This window comes from Plectropomus leopardus, chromosome 4, assembly GCF_026936395.1.
Source record: "Plectropomus leopardus strain MGB_pleo_1.0 chromosome 4, ASM2693639v1, whole genome shotgun sequence".
NCBI lineage: Eukaryota > Metazoa > Chordata > Actinopteri > Perciformes > Serranidae > Plectropomus > Plectropomus leopardus.
The window spans coordinates 6,034,490-6,053,016 of record NC_142179.1 but is presented as its reverse complement, the minus strand read 5'-3'; the positions used below and the strand labels follow the sequence as shown (position 1 = coordinate 6,053,016).

Genomic DNA, 18,527 nt, shown 5'->3' with positions numbered 1-18,527 from the left:
TATTACCTCAATGACAGAGCAGCGTGCAATCTTGTGGTAAAATTATACTTTTTAGGGAAGTTTTTGCTGAAATTGATCTTTATCACCCTCCAAAAACGGTTACAGCACATAAATTGCACCTGTTTTGATCTCTGGAAACAGATTAAGTGTTATTAGCTCAAAAGAGCTGAAGGCGAAGTCATAATAGAGCCAATAAACGATGAGAAAAACTGATTGGAACTTGGCTGGAACTTCAGTGAAGCATGTCAGAAAAAGTTACACAGAAGCATCTGATTGGCTCTTTTTGCTTGCAGGCAGAAATGAATCTCGGAGTAATAAATCGTAGGTGGAGCACAGTGCTGGCGTGCCAGATTTTTATTCCACGAGCTGTCCTCCAGCAGAATAAATCATGCCAGGGTAATCATAACCACATCTTCAAAGAATACGCTCGCACATACGCAGGAATCCAACACTTTTTTTAAATGATTGTTTTTATTTCCATTTTATTTATTGCAGCCTTTGAAGTCTTAGTTGTTAAAATCTAAAGGAGATATGTAAATCCATCAGTAAAACTCAACGGATTATTGAGGAGACTAAAACTAAAATGAAAATTTGAAATTGCTGCAAACAAAGGACTGTGGTTGTTCCTAAAACTGGCTGTATTATGTTCCAGTATGTGCTGTGTGTGTTGACTGTTGTAGGAGGCGCTAGATTTTTCAGTGCAGCTCTAGTAATGAAAATAAAAATACAAATAATAATAATAATAATACAAATAATAATGATAATACAAATAATAATAATAATATTAATAATGATAATAATAACAATAATAACAATAACAATAATAATAATAATAACAATAATAATAATAATAACAATAATAATAATAACAATAATAATAATAATAAAAAACTTAATTTAGACAAAAGAGAGCAACAATCACAAAAATAACAACAGCAACCCATCCCAATATGAATAAATGCTGTATATTTGCAGTCAGCACAGAAATAATATTACTAATAACAGAATTAAACATGGCCGGGGCAGAATAAAAAATAAAAAAATAAAACAATAAGATAAAAAAACAAACTTAAATAGATCACATAAAAGCAAGTGTATAAAAATGTGTGAGTGATTTAAAGAATTCACTGATTCTGCTGGCCCTGTCCCTGATGGCAAAGGCACGGTCACCTTTAGTTTTAAACCTCGACTTTTGAACGCCAGAAGAGCCCCGTCTGAGGATCTAAGGCTGCGAGCTGGCTCATAAGGAGTCAACATTTCTGATATGTAACTTGGGGCCAGACCCAAACGAGCTTTAAAAGCAATCAGCAAAATCTTAAAATCAATCCTGAAAAGTTTCACCTGTTCTCTTTTCTGAACACATCTTTCTCTGTGTGTAAGCATGTTGTTATCTGAGGGTGTGTTTGGTGACCGCAGTACTTTAGTGCCACCAGTGTTGTGGTCTGTTACGCTGTCTGTTTGCCCTGACCATGGACACTGGCTTTTGTCTTTTTGCCAACTCTAAAATTAAGATTTTTGCAGACCATCTGAACTGCTGTTGAATGTGAAGGTTGTAGATTCAGCTGGTTGTGGATGTGAGACGCAGCTGTGCATGTGTCTCACAGATGTCCAAACTGTAGCTCTGTAATTTAAAATTCATTTTACTCTCTGATCTGATGCTCTAATCCTGAAGTTTGTTCCTGTCTTAACACAACAATGATCTGTTTTAAAGGAAACGGCGCTGTGCACGTTCTGTAAAAGCGATACAATGAGGTCAGAAATGGTCAGACGGAGGAATGAACATAATGACGGGGGGTGTATATATAATTTTCTTTGATTTCCATAATTGAGCTTGTCGTTCCCGGATGCTATGTTTATCCTCATGCACAACGGCTGCGGCTGCACCAGATGAAGAATAGCAGGAGGTTGAAAGTGATAGCACCAAAAATAACTTGATGTGTGTGATTATACAGCGGCAGGACTGACTGGAGGTTGACTCATCCGCTCACTTTACGGACTACTGTGCTGCTGGTTCTCGTGATTTCACTTCTGGAGAGCTGTTGATTTATTAGTCAGTTGTTTATTTTTGACTGACGCTGGCTCTGTGAACCCGTCTGTGAAGGTACAGTGCTTGTTTTCGACATTTTGAACCGCAATATGATATTTTGATGTGCAAGAGGAGAAAAAGAGTAGTTACCTCAGATAATGGCCGTGGCATGACCAGGAGGATGTTTAGGGAAACAGCAACTAATGTAACACACTAAGTGTGCGAGCTGAATGGTAACTAACCTCAGTAGGGAGATAATGTAACCGACCTTTAACTTTCCGTGCTCCAAACAGCATGTAAACAATTTCATATAATTGCAAATTCCTCTTAAATTATGTCCTAATATCTCATTTTTATCTATTAATTCACCATTTTAGCCGTGCTTGCAGCGTAGCTCTACGGATAAGCCTGCAGAGTGAAAAATAGAAATATGACAACAGATATTTGATACCGATGTTTATGGCTCCAAGAGCTTTAGTCCCTCTGACTTTGGTGACCTTTTCTGTAGCACCATTGTCAAGTTTGTGGTTTGATGGATTATCGTGAAAATTCCCTCAAGACCAATGTTTAAACTTCGGTGGTAGCTTTACTTTTCCTCTAGTGCCGTCTAGAGCTTTGATCAAGGTCGGGCCAAACTGGGACAGAGAATCAAATCTGTAGTCCCATCATCAGGTGAAAATTTTATTTTTGTGCTTTTGTTTATAAACAAATACCTGCAAAACAAATGGCGCTCCCATCAGCCTCAGCTGCACTTTTTGTTAAACTGCAAATGCCAACACAGTAAGATGGTAAAAATGATACCTGCTAAACATCAACATGTCGGAATTGTGATTGTGAGCGTGTCTGCGTCTTGTTTGGTCGTATAATGTCCAGAAATAATCCACTCTTTCATGCATTGCCTCTAACTTCTTTGAAATCAAGATTTATTTTAAGCTCTTTCTTTGCTTGAAGAAAAGCTTCCTCATCCCTGCTGAAGATGGGAAGTCTTTACTCTGAGCCACTTGAATGTAGCTGGAAGTGTTTTCTTTCCCTCCTCTGACCTCGTGACGTGCCACCTGCCTGACAGTAGACCCGTAAAGTAAAGAGGACAGAAATCCCTCCAGCTGACTTTGTCATTCCTGTAAGTTCCTCCCTCTTTGCCGGGATAATTGAAAGGTTTTGAGGGCCGGCTGAACTCAGCAGGCTCACACGGCACATCAAAGGGAAACAAACCGGCGGACAGCTCGAGCTGGGGGTCAGCGCCACGGCCACAACGCTGCCAAACGGTGGTGAACGTCAGCGATGAGGCGTCCGGCCATAGTCGACACAGCGGCTTCTTCTGCAAAGCTTCAAAGGCATTTCCTAATGAGGGCCAGATGCAGAGCTGAGACGACAAGTAGCCACTGCTGTTTGTGCAATTAAGCCGACACACACACGTACACATTAACACTTGTCTGTACAGTACTCTGTGCAGATTAATCACTCAATCAATCAGACTTTATTCATGGCATTTTTCATACACACACACACACACACACACACACACACACACACACACACACACACACACACACACAAGCACAAGCATGTGAATAAAAATACAAAAATCTAAAAAAAATCTCATTACAACCAGAAACTGGTTAAAAAAAAAGAGGCAAGATAAAACCTATAAATAGAAAGATAAAGATAAATAATAACAAAAAATATATAAATTAAAAATAAATAATGATAATGATATGGTAATGAATTAAATAAATAGATAAATAAATAAAATTATAATAGCAATAATACAAATAAATCAATAGATAAATAAATAAAAAACTCAAAGTAAGATTGAAATGAAAAGATAACAGCACAAAGTAAAATAATAAAAAATATGTTATGTATATTATTTGTCAAAAAATGTTTAAATGTTAGCAAAAACTGAAACAGACTACAATATATGAATAGTAAACAGCAAGGTTTAATTAAAAAGCAAACTTAAAAAGATAGGTCTTGAGTTTGCGTTTAAAAATCATAACGGATACAGAGATTCTCCTGACAAACACACACCTGTGCACAATCATATTGGATTATTCCCCGTGAGAGTAAAAGCTGCTCTCTGCTGCACGCAGTTCGTGTTTTCATGCTCTTTTCGGATGTTTCTGAACAAAAACATCCCAGTTTCTCTCGAGGCTTTTTCCCTCCATTAAATCCGTAGCCTCAGCTTTTTATTAGGGGAAAAACAAGCCTGTTGAATATTCAGCGCAGCAGGTTTACAGCCTTTACAGCCTTCTCTTAACTTTTCAGGCTGTTTACTGTTGACACACAAGTTACGAAAACCCCGAGCTTCGTGTTTTTTGTTTTCACGGTGGAAAATGCCAACTGTCGCACCACATCCTGTCAAGACTGAAGTCGGTCACTTTATGTGGCAAACAAATGAGTCTAGACACACTGCATGGCTTTTAGGCCTATTTTATTTTGCTTTTTTATTGTCATGATTTTTAGGGAACATTAATGATTTTTTACTATTTCCGAAATTCAACATTTTCTTTTTATGATGCAGAATTTTCCAAACAAGTTGTCTCACTTAATTTCAGTGCAGCCTTAAACTTGTATCGATGCAAATTTGCTTTTCTGTTGTTTGAAGCTGAAGTTTAATGACTTCTGACTCATGAGAAGAGAATTCATTTAATGTGTTGTAATTCAATGCTGTTACTCATTAACTTTGCTGCATTATTTTGGAAACTCTATATGAGAAATATGTTTCTTTATTTAACTTCAACTCCATTTTCACTTTGTTGTGGTCATGTGACGACTAAGTGCACTTCAGATGTTGTGATAGATGTCACTGTGCACTAAAAACACTTGATGTAACAACTTAAGCCACAGGTCCAGCAGGTATTAGGGATTTTTTTTTATTAAATATAATTTAATCCCTCAGATGAGTAATTTGAACTCTCAGAATTTCTGTTTACTAATTCAAAATTAGCAGGAACTTGTTGATATATATATTTTGATTGATTAATCCCATGTAAGGATGGGCGATATGGCCTTAAAATATGATCACAATATTTTTTGGTTATATTGCGATACATGATAATTATTGATATTTTGCAATCTCTTCTAAAGTACTGTAAACTACTGAAATACAAAACTATTAAATGACCCACAGTTACAAATAAAATAGCTGCTACCATAAAGTAAAGTTACATAAACTGCTGTTAAAACAGTTTAGTTAAATACTGTTATAATGTTCAATCATATGAAGTACTATGCTAGTCAAATTAAATGTGTTGTTATAATTGAATAAATCACAGCACAAAGCGTTATCAGATGATGTAAACCAAATGAATAATATATCATGATATGAAACTATAGACATTTTGTTTATCGTCAGATGAAATATTTCGTCATATTGCACAGCCCTGATCCTGTGATTATTTCCATCATTATATTGTTCCTTGTTAAAACTTTAAAATGTCAAAGAATCCTTATTAAATACTAATCACAATGTTTTACAGCATAAAGATGATTTTTTGATGTTTCCTTTTTTTGTCCAACAGATAGTTCAAAACCAAAATATATTTAATAAGAAACCTACGTTAGTCAATCTTGAAGTAAATCTGGAATGCTTGACATTTTTAGCTTTAGAAATCACTTAATTGCCAAGTAATTTGCAACTGTTGACTAACCAGTTAATCCAGGGAACAGATGAGACATTTTCTCCCCTATAATTCACTCGACTGTGATTTTTACAGCTTTTCCGTAAAAAGAAAAAAAGGTGATATTTGAGTCTGTTAGATTGCTTGTTAGTTTGCATCAGTTTTTGTTTGTTTTGCGTGTCGACTCTCGTGTCGCAGTGAATTATTCAGCTGTCTTCCTTAAAACGCACACCTCCCTGTGAAGAGCAGCCTGAGCTGCGTCTGTCCGTGGATCAGTTGACGTTCACCTGCAGCTCATGTCATGTTTACGTAACAGCCGAGGAGGAACAAAACGAGTTCCTCTGGTTTGTGTCTGTTGACGTCGTTGCCGTGTTTTTGCCATCTTACACTCGTGAGTTCTGTTTGGATCATATCAAGATAAAGCTGTTTGTTCTGTGAGTGAATTACGGTGAGTTGGACGTTGTTGTTTTTTTAAAAAAAATAATTTCATCTTCGTACAAACCAAATGGCAAGATGAAGTTATAAAGATTGCGTTACTCTAAAAGTTCTTAGGGATTGACTAATAGTTTGATCTCTCTTGTGAATGTTTGGAAAGTTTCTAGCTGATGTTTGTGTGGAGATCTTTGTCACTATATTTATTACTTCAGCAAATAAGCAGCGCGACTGAGTAATATTATTTTACTTTTAACTTTGACATCTTCAGTGATTTGGCTTCTCTCAAAAGTTTGTCAGCCAGTTAAGGACGACTGTGATTTAGATGACTGTTTGAATGTTTTCAGCTTCAGTGAGTAAACTGTACAAACTGCCATATCTGCCAGCTCCTCCTAACCATGAATTTAATTAGTTTTTTCACGAGTTACATAAATTCTGTTTTTTTCATGTCACCAAGTCCACTAACTTCCACACAAGTTGGCAAAGTCAGTGTTGAGACATTGGTGATTGGTAGACATCGGTAGTTTAGTTCTTCTTACGTTACAACATAACCTTTGATTGAAGGAAAAATAACATTTGTGCATTTACAGACTCACTAAGGGACCCTTTCTCTCAAGTTTCTGGCATTTAACAGATTTAATCAGCTTATTTAATCATAAAAAATCAACAGTTTAATCAATATTGAAAATAATAATTGTAATAGTTGTTACTGCCCACAAATGATTACATATACCATTAAGATTTATTGTAAGGCTTCAACTAATCATTATTTTCATTATCAGTTAATCTGTCAAATATTTTTCTTCACATTAATAAAATCATTTTAGTCAAACCTGTACCAAAAAAGTGAATATCGTTGTTTCTGTGGACCTAAAATGATGTGTCTAAATTGTTGTAATGGGCAATAAGCGATCCAAAATCCAAAAATATTAACTCACAGCATAAAAGCATATCGTTTTGACATGTAAAAGGCTAAACTGGGAATATTTGGGATTTTTGGATGATTTAAATGAATGAAACGATTAATTCAATTGACTAATTGTCATTGTAATACTTGAATACTTTTTGCAGGTAATACCTTTTAAACTTAAGTGACGTTTTGAATGGTGGACTTTTTTTCTAATGTAGTATTTCTGCAGTGTTTTGTCACTACTTTCATTGAAGTAAATGATTTGACTACTTCTTACACTACTGATTGCTTATCAGTATGATTAATCTATTACCTAATATCCTAATGTATATTAAAAATTTACGGTAACATAAGTAGCAATAAGTTTTCATTGTAATTCAGCTAAATATAACATAATATTGCTTACTAAGTGACTTACTTTACATGTTTTTTATTTTGAAAAGTCACCTCCTCGGCTCAGCTTGGTCAAGATTTGGTGTTTTTTTTCTTTTTTCTTTCCTCTCTGTCTTCAGCTTCACCTGCTGAGGGGTGAAAGGAAACTTTGCTGGTTAATATGTAACCGCTCATAAAAAGGCTTTCCATTTACGCTCTGTTGTCCGCCTCATTATCTGTTTCTCAGCTATGAGCTGAAGGTCAGCGCAGGCCGAAAGACTGACCGCAGGTTGTTAACCAGATTAGCTCGCCATGCGCTTCACCTGGAGGCCCAGCGTAGGGGTCGCTTCTACGTAAAAACAGCCCAAAGTCCTGTTTCCTCTTATAGGACACAGATCGTTTGGCTGTCATCTGAGGAAGTCGTCTAATCTTAGCCGTGAAACTTATCCCCCCTCGCTCAGAGGGCTGCTGGGTATAGGCTCGTTGTCGGGGGCTCTCGTGGACTCAGTCAGTGTTTGCTACCTGCGAGCTGTGGGAGGAGGTTAGAGTGAGAGTTACAGGTAAGCTGCATGATTGTTATTATAGGAGACGTCAGTGCTGATGTTAGAAACAAAAGAAGTATGTGACCTCTAAAGCTGCAGGTTTATACAACCATTCAGAAGTTTGGAATCGCCTTTTGTACAGCTAGGAATATCATTCAAACACAACTAGTTTTGCAGCAAGAGTTTGAATTTTTTAAATTTTGATTTGGTAGATGTCCTCAAAGCGTTGCGTGACAGGAGAAAATACTGTTGGACCTTTGATTCTGAATTTGTGTCCAAAAAAGCGTGACTCACCTTCAATTATGAACAAACAACAGAGCAATTGGGCACTAAATATTTTGGTAAGCAGTTTTTCTTTGGGCCCTTTGTGGTCTGTTAGGTCATCAGGTTTAATAACATAGAAAGACACACAAAGACACTTCCATTCAGTCATATTTGTTTAGTTTTGTTTTTTTAATTTTTTTATTGATTAAATGCAGATAGATAGCAGCAAATGGATCTTTTTCATTATTTCATGGTTGCAGGAGCAGAAACAAGACAAAGTGAAGAGATTTAAAGTGAAAAAAAGATAATTAGTTTAAACTGTGGTTATCAGTTCATACTATGTTCAGCTGATATTCCAGCAGTGCTAACCTTAGACTAACTTTCCGTTTATATTGTAAAGTTTACAGAATGCTAAAGCAACATGTTGCCATTTTAAGGTCCAGTTTGCGAGATATAGCGGGATTTAGTGGCATCTAGTGGTGAGGATTGTGGATTGCATCCATCTGAAACTTGTGGGAATTATTTCAGAGGTTTTTACCAGGAGCCAAATTAACAAACTTTACTTTCTTTTAAATGCGTGTTTGTCATTTTGTTTTTTTGTAGGTCCTTGAATGCAACACAGAGGGGGCTCCTCATGATTTCGTTTTTGTTTGTTTTTTTTCCTCAGCAGCAGTTTATGACTTATTGAAATGTGTCATTTCTAAGGTGCTTTGAGATGTGGACGTGGACAACTCTGCATGGATGCAGTGATGATGCATAATCGATTATAGCTGCATAACATTGCTTGTCGATTTTCTGGCTGCAGCTGCACAATAAAGTTCTACCGTTCAAGAGAACTTCCTGGTAGCGACTAGCACCATATAGCAGCAGGTTGCATTGTACTTTGGGAGAAAGGAGCTGGCAGGTTGTATTTACTGATGAAATAGCAGCCATGTGCATTAATATAGAAAACTGAGGATGCAATGCATTCTGCTGCATCGTGGAATCAAATCGAAAGCAGACATAATAATTGGAATCGAATCATGAGGCCAGTGAAGATGCACAGCCCAAATTTTGACGCTAAGCTTCCAGTTTCTTCTAGAAAGTCTGGTGATTTCTCATATTTTTATGTGACTGTTGCTCTGAGGGATCTTTGTCTCGTTGTACTCTTTCAGTTGTTGGTCTGATTAAACCATTGTACAGTGTTTTGTTCTCCATGTTTAAAACAAACCCTTCATACCAAATAACATCTGTTCAAAGAGGACTTTCTACCTAAAAGCATGAAAGAGCATTTAAATATTTATCAAATTCCTCTCAGCCATCTGACTGCTCCCAATCAAGCTTTTGTTGTGGGAGATTTCAAACCTTTAAATGTTAACATAAGTTAGACTGTGCATCCTGCAGGATTTGACCTGCAGCGTTACCGTGTTCAACATGTCACAATATCACCTGGTTTTCACTCTTGACCTCAAACATCTGCCGGATAAAAGCTCCAGAAATATTATGTGATAAGCCTCATGGCCTGTTTTAAACCCCTGCATGTATCATTGAAGTCTTTTTATAAAACCATTACTTTCATGTGAGTCCGCCCGGTTTCACCGAGTTATTATGCAACAGGCTGAAAGCCGGTGTGCTCCTGAGAGTATGCAGAGAAACGCTGAAATGCCGGCACGTCCGCATGGAAGATTATGAGTAGAAATGTGAGTTCCTCAATATGTGGATCATTAACTGAATGTCATGTTTCTGTGCAAGACTCACTGCAAACTAGTTATTTAAAAACTTGGTGGGATAGTTGTTTTTTCAGTTTCCATTTGTTTAGTGAGCTTTAGTGAGATTTAATCAAATTTTCAGCTGTCGCATCTTTGCTCAATAAGTGATGCTGTTTATGAGGAGGATGAACTTTCTCTGTTTTTCTTGCTGCATCAAATATCTGAGGATTTCTTGCTCCTTCCTTCAGGTTTGCTTTCTTGCAGCCCATGGAACTGGACGTTTGGGAGATGTTTGGTCAGTCTAATGTTGTTTTTTTGTTTTTGTTCTTGCATGAAGTTGGCAAGAAGAGCTGAAATTTTGAGTTAAAGTGCTTGCTTTCTGTGCATACTGCTACACATGTGCATCAGCACACGGAAAGCATGAAATCTCGTGGGTAAACATGCTGCTTTTAAACGCGTTTGTAATGTGTTTGCACTCGTTTTCGTCTCTGTTGCAAACTCAACTCCTGACAGCAGCTGAATTGAGAAGCATGCAAGTCGTATCAGGTCCATCTTTGTTTCTGTACACTTGTGTTGTGATAGGTGTCATTTATTCGAGTTTGGCTCTGAGTCTTTTGATGCAACATAAAGATGCTGTCAAACCCAATAACACCATCTTGAGTCTGTCAAGCTGCTTCCTGAAATATTTAGTTAGTCGTAGCCGGGCTGCCTTGGATAGAAATTTTTAGACATTGCAGCTTCAATGAGAAATATCAGTCAACAATTTAATTTCAATGAGCCTCTTTGGTGGCAGGCAGGCCTCAGTAACATTTGCTATAATAGCTAGACATGGCTAAGCTGTCAGGTATAGTTTTTAGGTGTTTTTCCAAGTTTTTTGTAGAATTGTGACGGATTAATTTCCTTTAGTGTATCTGGCACTTTTGACAATTTTGAAACTATTATAGAAGCTTGACCTTTTCAGCATCTTGCCAGTGTGTCTGTCAGCCTGTCACATGAAATCAAACTGTGCCAGTGTCAGTGCTGGTGAGCGACATTAGATGAAAGGGAATGGTGCACAAAGCTCTAAGTTTAAGTCTCCTTCTCTGTAAATAACTAAAAATTTATGTTGGTGCATTATAAAAAACATCATTTATTTTGGTCTGTCTTTAGTCACTGATCCTACCTGTCGTAAACAAATCCTTTTAAATGTTTTTGGTACTTTTGCTCAGGAGCAACATCTTCTTCCTGTTTTGCTCCCCAGGGCAGTTGATCTTCTTCAAATAACCCAATAACTCAGTGTCAAATGCAGTTCAGAAGCTCCTCGAGGCTAACTTGTTACTTCACATGCTGTAGATCATTTTAACTGTGAGGGAGGTCAGCTCAGAGGAGGAGGGAGTGTAGACTAAATAGATTTTGGTCTATTTGGGTGTTGGAACAGTCGTGTGTGCTCTGTACGGTTTGGTTCGTATCTCGTTCCTCGTTATCGGGTCTATAATTGGTCCTCGGGATGACGGACAGTTTGAATTTAGAAACATCGGCCTATGACGTTGCTGCGCAGCTTTATTTGGATGTAAACAAGGATTTGCTGCATAGGAGTGAAAGTACTGACAGAGCGACTATTCAGACCTTCATCATGAGGCCACGGGTCCCATCAAAAGGATCAGAAGAGTGTTTGTGATCGATTGTTCCTCTCAGATTTGAAATGTATACACATGCAAAGGTGAAAATGTTGCTGCACAGTTTCTACTCAGGAAGCTTTCCCTCTCAACTCTGTAAAACCTGAGCAAATGGGTTTGATTTCTTTTGAAAACAGAGAGAGAAGGCAATAAGTCACTTAACCAGACATTTACAAATACATTTTAAAAAAGTTGCAAGAAAATTACTTGAAAATAAGCAAAAGAGCAAGGCAAAAAACAAAAACAATTAAGAAAACGCCCCCCCAAGAATGATGATATTTACTTTAAAAATACATGTGTAATATTTAGTTTAACATAATTTTGAAACTTAAACTCTAGTAATTTTAAATATTGTGTTCTGGTCATTTTTCCTTTTTTAAAAATACTATTTTTCAGAATAATTTGGGGGTAATTTTCTTATCACCTTTTACTAATTTCTCTAAATTTCTGGGACATTTCTTGACAAGTTGGTCATTGCCATTTTTTCCATAATTTATTTATAATAAATCATACCACTTTGCTCAGGTTTTAAAGGGTTAAATAGCTTGTAAAAGGTGTCTAAACACAGCAAAAGAAAACAGTCAATTCAGGCTTTGAAGGGTTAATAACCCTGTTTTAATGTACAATTGTGGGCAAAATCATGCTGTGTTCAGACTGTCTGATATTCTCTTTTATTTTGTTGTGATTGTACTTTGTCAGATTTTGCCAATATAGTCACATGTGTCTGCAGTGACTGACGACATGCCTGTCCCCGATCAATCACACCTTGTTGGCTTTATTGACTTTACGAGGAAGTCTTCTGGATCAGGCTGATACTAAGTCCGAACTCGGCATAAATCAGTGAGCAGGACTGCTGCATGATGTTTTGTGCATCAACATCGATTTTTATACTGAATTATCCATCTATAAAGAGTCTCCACATCAAATTGACAGAAATATTCCGATACAGACCAAGTTGCTTGCTCATTAGATGCACCTGGCTCAAACTAATAAAGTCTATTACAACAACTCTGCAATAAATCTTCCCTTTGACCTTTGAAACTGAGTTTGTATTGCTTCACATAATAATCGCCAACAAAACAACATTCTCAACAAGTTTCAGGGTTTCATTTGGCACGATATTTTTCAAGATGAGACATTTGTTTATCTCAGGACACAGATAAGCTCATAAAATACTTCGAGTAATGCAGTAAACATAAAAATAGAGTGAAAAGAGGTGCTGATTTTCACCAGGTTATAGCATCTGCTTCCAGATCTTTCATTTTACATTTTAAAATGTTTAACGAAACCAGCTCCTTAAGTTTCAAGTAACTCTGCAACAAATTCCAGGTTGAGGGAGCAGAGTACCCCAAATGCTCTTTTCCCAATTTCTGTCTGAGTTTTTAGGACAGGGTGCACAGTGAGTACTGTCCGGCACATAACACATATCTCACAAATGGTGAAACTTCAGCCTGAATTGTAGTCTTATTTTGCCAAGGACCCTTCTTAAGCCCACTAGGGGGCCTGGATCCACTCTGAGAGCCAGCGATTAACAGTGCAGAGGATTTTGGGTCTGTCGTCTTGCTGGTAAATAGAGTCTGAGGTCACCGAGAGTCTAAAAAGGAGCCATCTGAGCCAACCTTGTCTCCGTCTTTACTCCTCCAGATGCTCGTTTAACAAACCAGGCCTCTCTGTGGCCCATGAAGTCGACTTTTCCCCTCATGTTGGCTCCTTTTTTTTTATAAGAAGAGAATAGCTCTTTTGTTCTGCTCATAAAGTATCCATTGATGATGAGCGGGCCAGTGCACACAGGACCTCTATGTTCATAAATGTCGCGGGCAAACACACCTGTGAAAAAGCAGAGGTCAGCATCACTTAAAGTGGGCTTCAGATTTCACAAAGAAAAAAGGGTTTTGTGTTACCACATAAAATATGTGCTGACCTCACAGTATTGTTTCAAGAACACTTTTAAGGGACTTTTAATTGGGTATTTCCATTTTATTCTACTTCATACGTTCATATTCCATTATAAATATTGTGCTTTTTAGTTGTTGGTTACTTAACCCTGGGGACTGTTTTGTGTTCGTGCATCATTCATTTTGGCAAGATTGTGTATTTTTGTTTGTCTTGGAGTTTCCAGCTCAGCTCCTACAATAAATCTGAATTACACTGCATGAACAGAATTGTTACATTCATACTTTTAGGTGCAAAAAAAAAGAAAAGAAAAATGCACCATTGAAACCCATTCAAACTGCAGTTCTTGATCCCACAGCCATCAAAGCATAAAATCATGCACTGTATTATTTCCTGGTGTCATTCTGGGGTCTTGCCTTGAAATGTAATAATTGATGTAAATAGTACATTAATGTAATTTTTTTTTACCATTTTCCACCTGATTACATCATTGTTTACCATATTTGACATATGGAAGAAAATACATGTCATTTCCACAAGGTGCACTGTCACAATCAATGTTACCATTAATCATTGACATATCCCAGGCTGTGATATTAAAACAAAAAACAAAAAAAAAACAAGAAACCTCCTTTGCATGACGGTTTGCTACTCTGTCTGTGCTCAGAGTACACTCTGAACGGTATATATATTTCAATCCAAATAGTTCCAAAAAGTAAAAAAAATTATCATGTAGCAGCAGATGTTTTAATCGTGTTGGGCTGCCACAAATAAATGAATGTTTGGGAAGTCCTAAATTAAGCCATGCAAAGACAAAGAGAAAAACATCAGAAGCAAAGAGAAGATTTTATGCCCAAATCAGCAGTTTGATTGATGGGATTCAAAAAAGTTATTATCCTTAGATGTTTGAAACTTTTTGCAGTGTCTCAAATTGTTAGTTGATATAATATTATTTAATGTAGTGATGACATCCACGAGCTGATATATAGAGCGTTTGCTGCTGTCTGCATGTGAGTTTTAATCACTAACTTGATATGTTTCCTTTTGTTTTGTCTCAGTCTGCAGGTTGCATGGTAATCTGGACTTGATGCATGGCAGTTGCATGACCGCAGTAGGTCTTGTTGTGGGACTGAGAGCACGCAGCTGCAGCCATGGCTCAAACCATGCACGTGAATGGCAATGGCCCAGGTAAACCAGCCCTTTTGTTATGTTATTTTTATCATGTGAGGGTTTCTGATTGTGCATGTATTGGTTCTTTTTTATCTGCCACACTTAGTTTTGCACAAGCATCTTGTGTATCAGACTGAATCATTATGTTCATGTTGTAGGTCGAAAAGTTGTTTCCCTCCAGCATACTGTTGGTTAATTATATACGTATACATGTCAAATGATTCCTGGCTGCCTTAAGAACAACATGTGCTCATGCTTACTTAAATAAACTCAGCTGGATGAGGACACAATGGAGCTAAATGTAGATGGAGGTGTCCAGTTTCAGGCTTATGTCAGACATGTATATTTAACTGGCGAGCGCCTGCGTCACATCTGCCTCCGTCTCAACACCACACAGAAGTGAACGCTATTCATTCTTGTGTCAACTATTTAGAAATGTCTTTAGAAATGACTTTTTCAGGCACTGAAATACTGTATGAGTTTACACCAGTGAAAGTCATGATAAAGTCATGCATATGTAGCATTTAATATTTCTAGCTTTGTAACATCTTTCTAAGCATATTAATAACAATTATTGTGAGAATAAATGAGCAACAGATCAATAATATCTACAGTTACATCTACAGTCAACATTTAACAAAGGAGAGATGCACAGGAAGCCAGAAGCAGTCATGTGATGTGAACAGTTAAGAATTTTTAGTTAAAGTTTGGGTCATCAGATAGAAAAAAATGAAGTTACTCGCTCCTCTGTAAGTTATTTCTGCACGTCTCGTGGTTCTGAAACACGCTGGGATTGTGTGCATTCTCACGGTGCATCATGTAGGGAAGATTTCGACTCTTCAGTGTGAAATAAACACTGTCAGCTCTGAACACAAACACACACACACACACCTGCAGACTGCTCACATTCCTGTCCAGACTAACAGGAGAGAGTGAAGCTTCCTACTTCCAAAATCCCTCCAGGAATGCTCAGCATGCAGGACAGATGCTGCCAGGACGGTCTGCCACCTCCATGTATCCGACTGTGAGGGATACGTATGTTATAGATCATTTAAAAAAAACGTGTGGACTCACTTCAAAGGCTACAAACCCAACAAAGTGTTATTTTATTCTGCTTTTAACAAAATGTGAAAATTGCTGAGGAATGCTACGCTAACGCTGCTAACCTCCTCCCCCCCTGTAAACTGTAAAAATAGCTTCTCTGCAGTGTTGGCAGTTAACATGCCAACGTGGTCACCTGCTGCACCCAAAGAATTTCATCAAGACAGCGTAACCTTTTCACGCCGAGATGCTCCTGTGTAGTGTGTGAGGGGCAACATAGACTCACCGTAGTGATCAGGTGGTCTTGGAAAATCTGAAAGATCTGGCTTTAATTTCTCTGTCTGTGTTTTGTTTCTGTTTTGTTTGCGGCATCTATTTCTTCTTCACTGATTTGACACATGAATTTAGTTTACTTTATTCTACTCAGCCTGTAAAACATTGATATAATGTCTTCTCTGGAGGAGCTTTAAGTCTGTTCCCTGAGCTTTGTCTTTGGACTTTTAAATTTGTTTTCAATGGAAATGCAAACAAAGTAAACGTGTGGAGTTTGAAAGATGCAAGCATTTACTACACAGGTGTCATGAAGTGGTAGTGTTGCATTATGGGAAGTTTAGTATCCAGTGTTTTTTAGGGGGTAGGCTACACTGCTACAACGTGCAAGTTTTTTTGTTTTGTTTTGTGTTTTGTAGTCTTGATAACTTGTCTACCTGTACGGTGTAAATTAAACAACGAAGTTCATACCGCATGGATCCCTAAATGAGTAAAACTCTCAACAGCAAAGAGAAATATGGAAATATATAAGAAATATATAAATATATAAGTATGCTGAGGCCTGAGCAGCAGCCGGCATCAATTCCTTTGCTGCATGTCATCCCTCCTCTCTCTCTCCCACCTTTTCTGCAATCTAACTGTCCTATTATAAATGCAAAAAACAAAACTTTGTTCACCCCGAGGAGAAACTGCTTGCAATACAACGTGGGAATAGTGCAGATGCAAAGATTGCAAATCTATAAAGTTAAACGAGTGAAAAATCTGGCAGATGGAGTGCAAACAATTGTCTACATGTAATATAAATGGCAAGAGCATTCACGGAGCTAATTAAGCCCTGAGCAAGCAAAAAGTCCTACTGTTGCTCTAAAATAGCATCATGGAGGTGCACAGAGCGTCGCAAAAATAGAGCGAGGGCAAGTTTTTTTTTTTCAAACAAGCCACATGTCGCCGAGCCTGGAGCAGGTTTAGACATCTCTATTAAGAAAAACAATGCAGTGTCAAAATCTGGATAGCAGTATGGATTATACAAGTTATTTGTGCATGAACTGGTTGAGGTTCTTCATTCTTTGAACTTAATTTTGATAAAGCAGTGCCTGATTCAAATGTAAACGACTTGTGTGAAAAAAAACAAACATGAAAAAACAATGAATGTGACACTGGCTAACCTACCTCCAAAATATGAGGCATTATGGCTCCACAAACACTGCTACATGCAACTATAACAGCTAGCTGCCCATCTAGCTGTTAATGGACCTTAATGGAGCGAGCAAATTGAAAGTTCTGGACTCAGGCGAGGTGGTTTTGAGCCTCCACACAAGATAATACTGTTAACTTTTTTAGTTTGAAACCAGGTTTTTGCAGCAAGTCTTAACTGATACCTCAGTGTCACATATTTCAAATAAAACCTCAGCTGATCCTAAATTAACATGAGTAATATTCACTGCATTCAGAACTGATGTCTTAACACACTCTTTCACAAATATTTACTGTGTGTGCGTTTTTTTTTGGTTATCGCAGTTATAGTCTGAATACTGACTCCATCAGTGATCATTATACTCATATCCCTCACAGGGTCGATATTTTTACAAGATGGTAACAAATTACGCTGAAAAGAGATTTTTGTTTGCTGCCAAATCAATAAAAATAGGAAACCCTGTCCCCCCTCATGCACTGAAGTCGTGGTTGTCTAAAATAAAAACCCTGCAGCGGCTGAGTCACGGCTCACAGCAGACCATCAGGGCTTTTGGCGCGACTTGAATGCCGCCAGTCTGTGTTGCGGACAGAAAACCCAGAGAGCAGCGGTCAGAGTCGTGCCGACGGGGTCGACCCCCCGCAGCTCATTCAAACCCACTGAAGTGGTTTTGTTTTCTGCAGCGGGGACAGTTACCCAGCTGCCGCTTCAAATACCCCCGTGGTACTGTTTTCTTACTGCGCCCCATCAGTCACTTTCCTATTGTGTGTTTGTGTAAGTGCTGTTCGCTTATAATAATGTGTGCCAAAGGGCCACAGCGCTGTGTCTTTGTAAACCAAACAGGATAATGGATTGTTTGATTCACTCTTAGTGTCTTTACACAACAGGGTTTGATGAATAGATGTAGAACCGGTTTGTATAAGTGTGACTGTAATTTTAGTGAGCACTAATCGCTTCATTGTTCGTTGCCTTCTGAAGCCAGTTTGCTTCACAATACAGTGGTCACACTGTTAGAGATGCAATGTACTGAGTCCATTGTGCTCTACATGAACTATTTCATTGTTTTATTGCTGATATTGCATGCACAATATATGTGATATTGCATGCTCAATCATTCTCAGAGGGGACTGATTTATTTGCCTTGCAGCATTTAAAGAAACAGTCCAGCATCTTGAGTAGATTTATGCATGAAACAGCTGTTTAGCAGAACTTGGCGTAAAAACTGTAAACATGGAGAAACGGCAAGCCCGGCTCTGTCTTAAACTAGAATAATCCACCTACTAGCACCTCTAAATCTCACAGATTAACAACAAATGTCTGGTTGTTTAATCAATACAGATGCCAAAGTGTGAAAATGATACAAAGATTTCTGTGCTGTTTTTTTTCCCACTTTTGTTTTTTGTACAGATTAAACAAATAAGATCTAACGTGTTTATTAATAGACATCAT

At 37.7% G+C, this 18,527-nt stretch overlaps 1 protein-coding gene across 6 annotated transcripts in view; it reads left to right on the top strand.

The window, feature by feature from the left end:
• kank1a (KN motif and ankyrin repeat domains 1a) overlaps positions 1-18,527 on the top strand; it is a 67,746-nt gene that overhangs the window by 25,578 nt on the left and 23,641 nt on the right. For 3 of the 6 annotated variants that reach the window (XM_042488669.2, XM_042488666.2, XM_042488668.2), the window contains exon 2: positions 14,464-14,593. In XM_042488669.2, coding sequence (XP_042344603.2) covers positions 14,557-14,593 — 37 coding nt within the window. In that variant the 5' untranslated portion in view covers positions 14,464-14,556. Of the gene's footprint in view, positions 1-5,951; positions 6,098-7,625; positions 7,924-10,105; positions 10,153-14,463; positions 14,594-18,527 lie in introns of those variants that run through there. The other 3 variants (XM_042488667.2, XM_088076381.1, XM_088076383.1) reach the window with 3 other exon arrangements.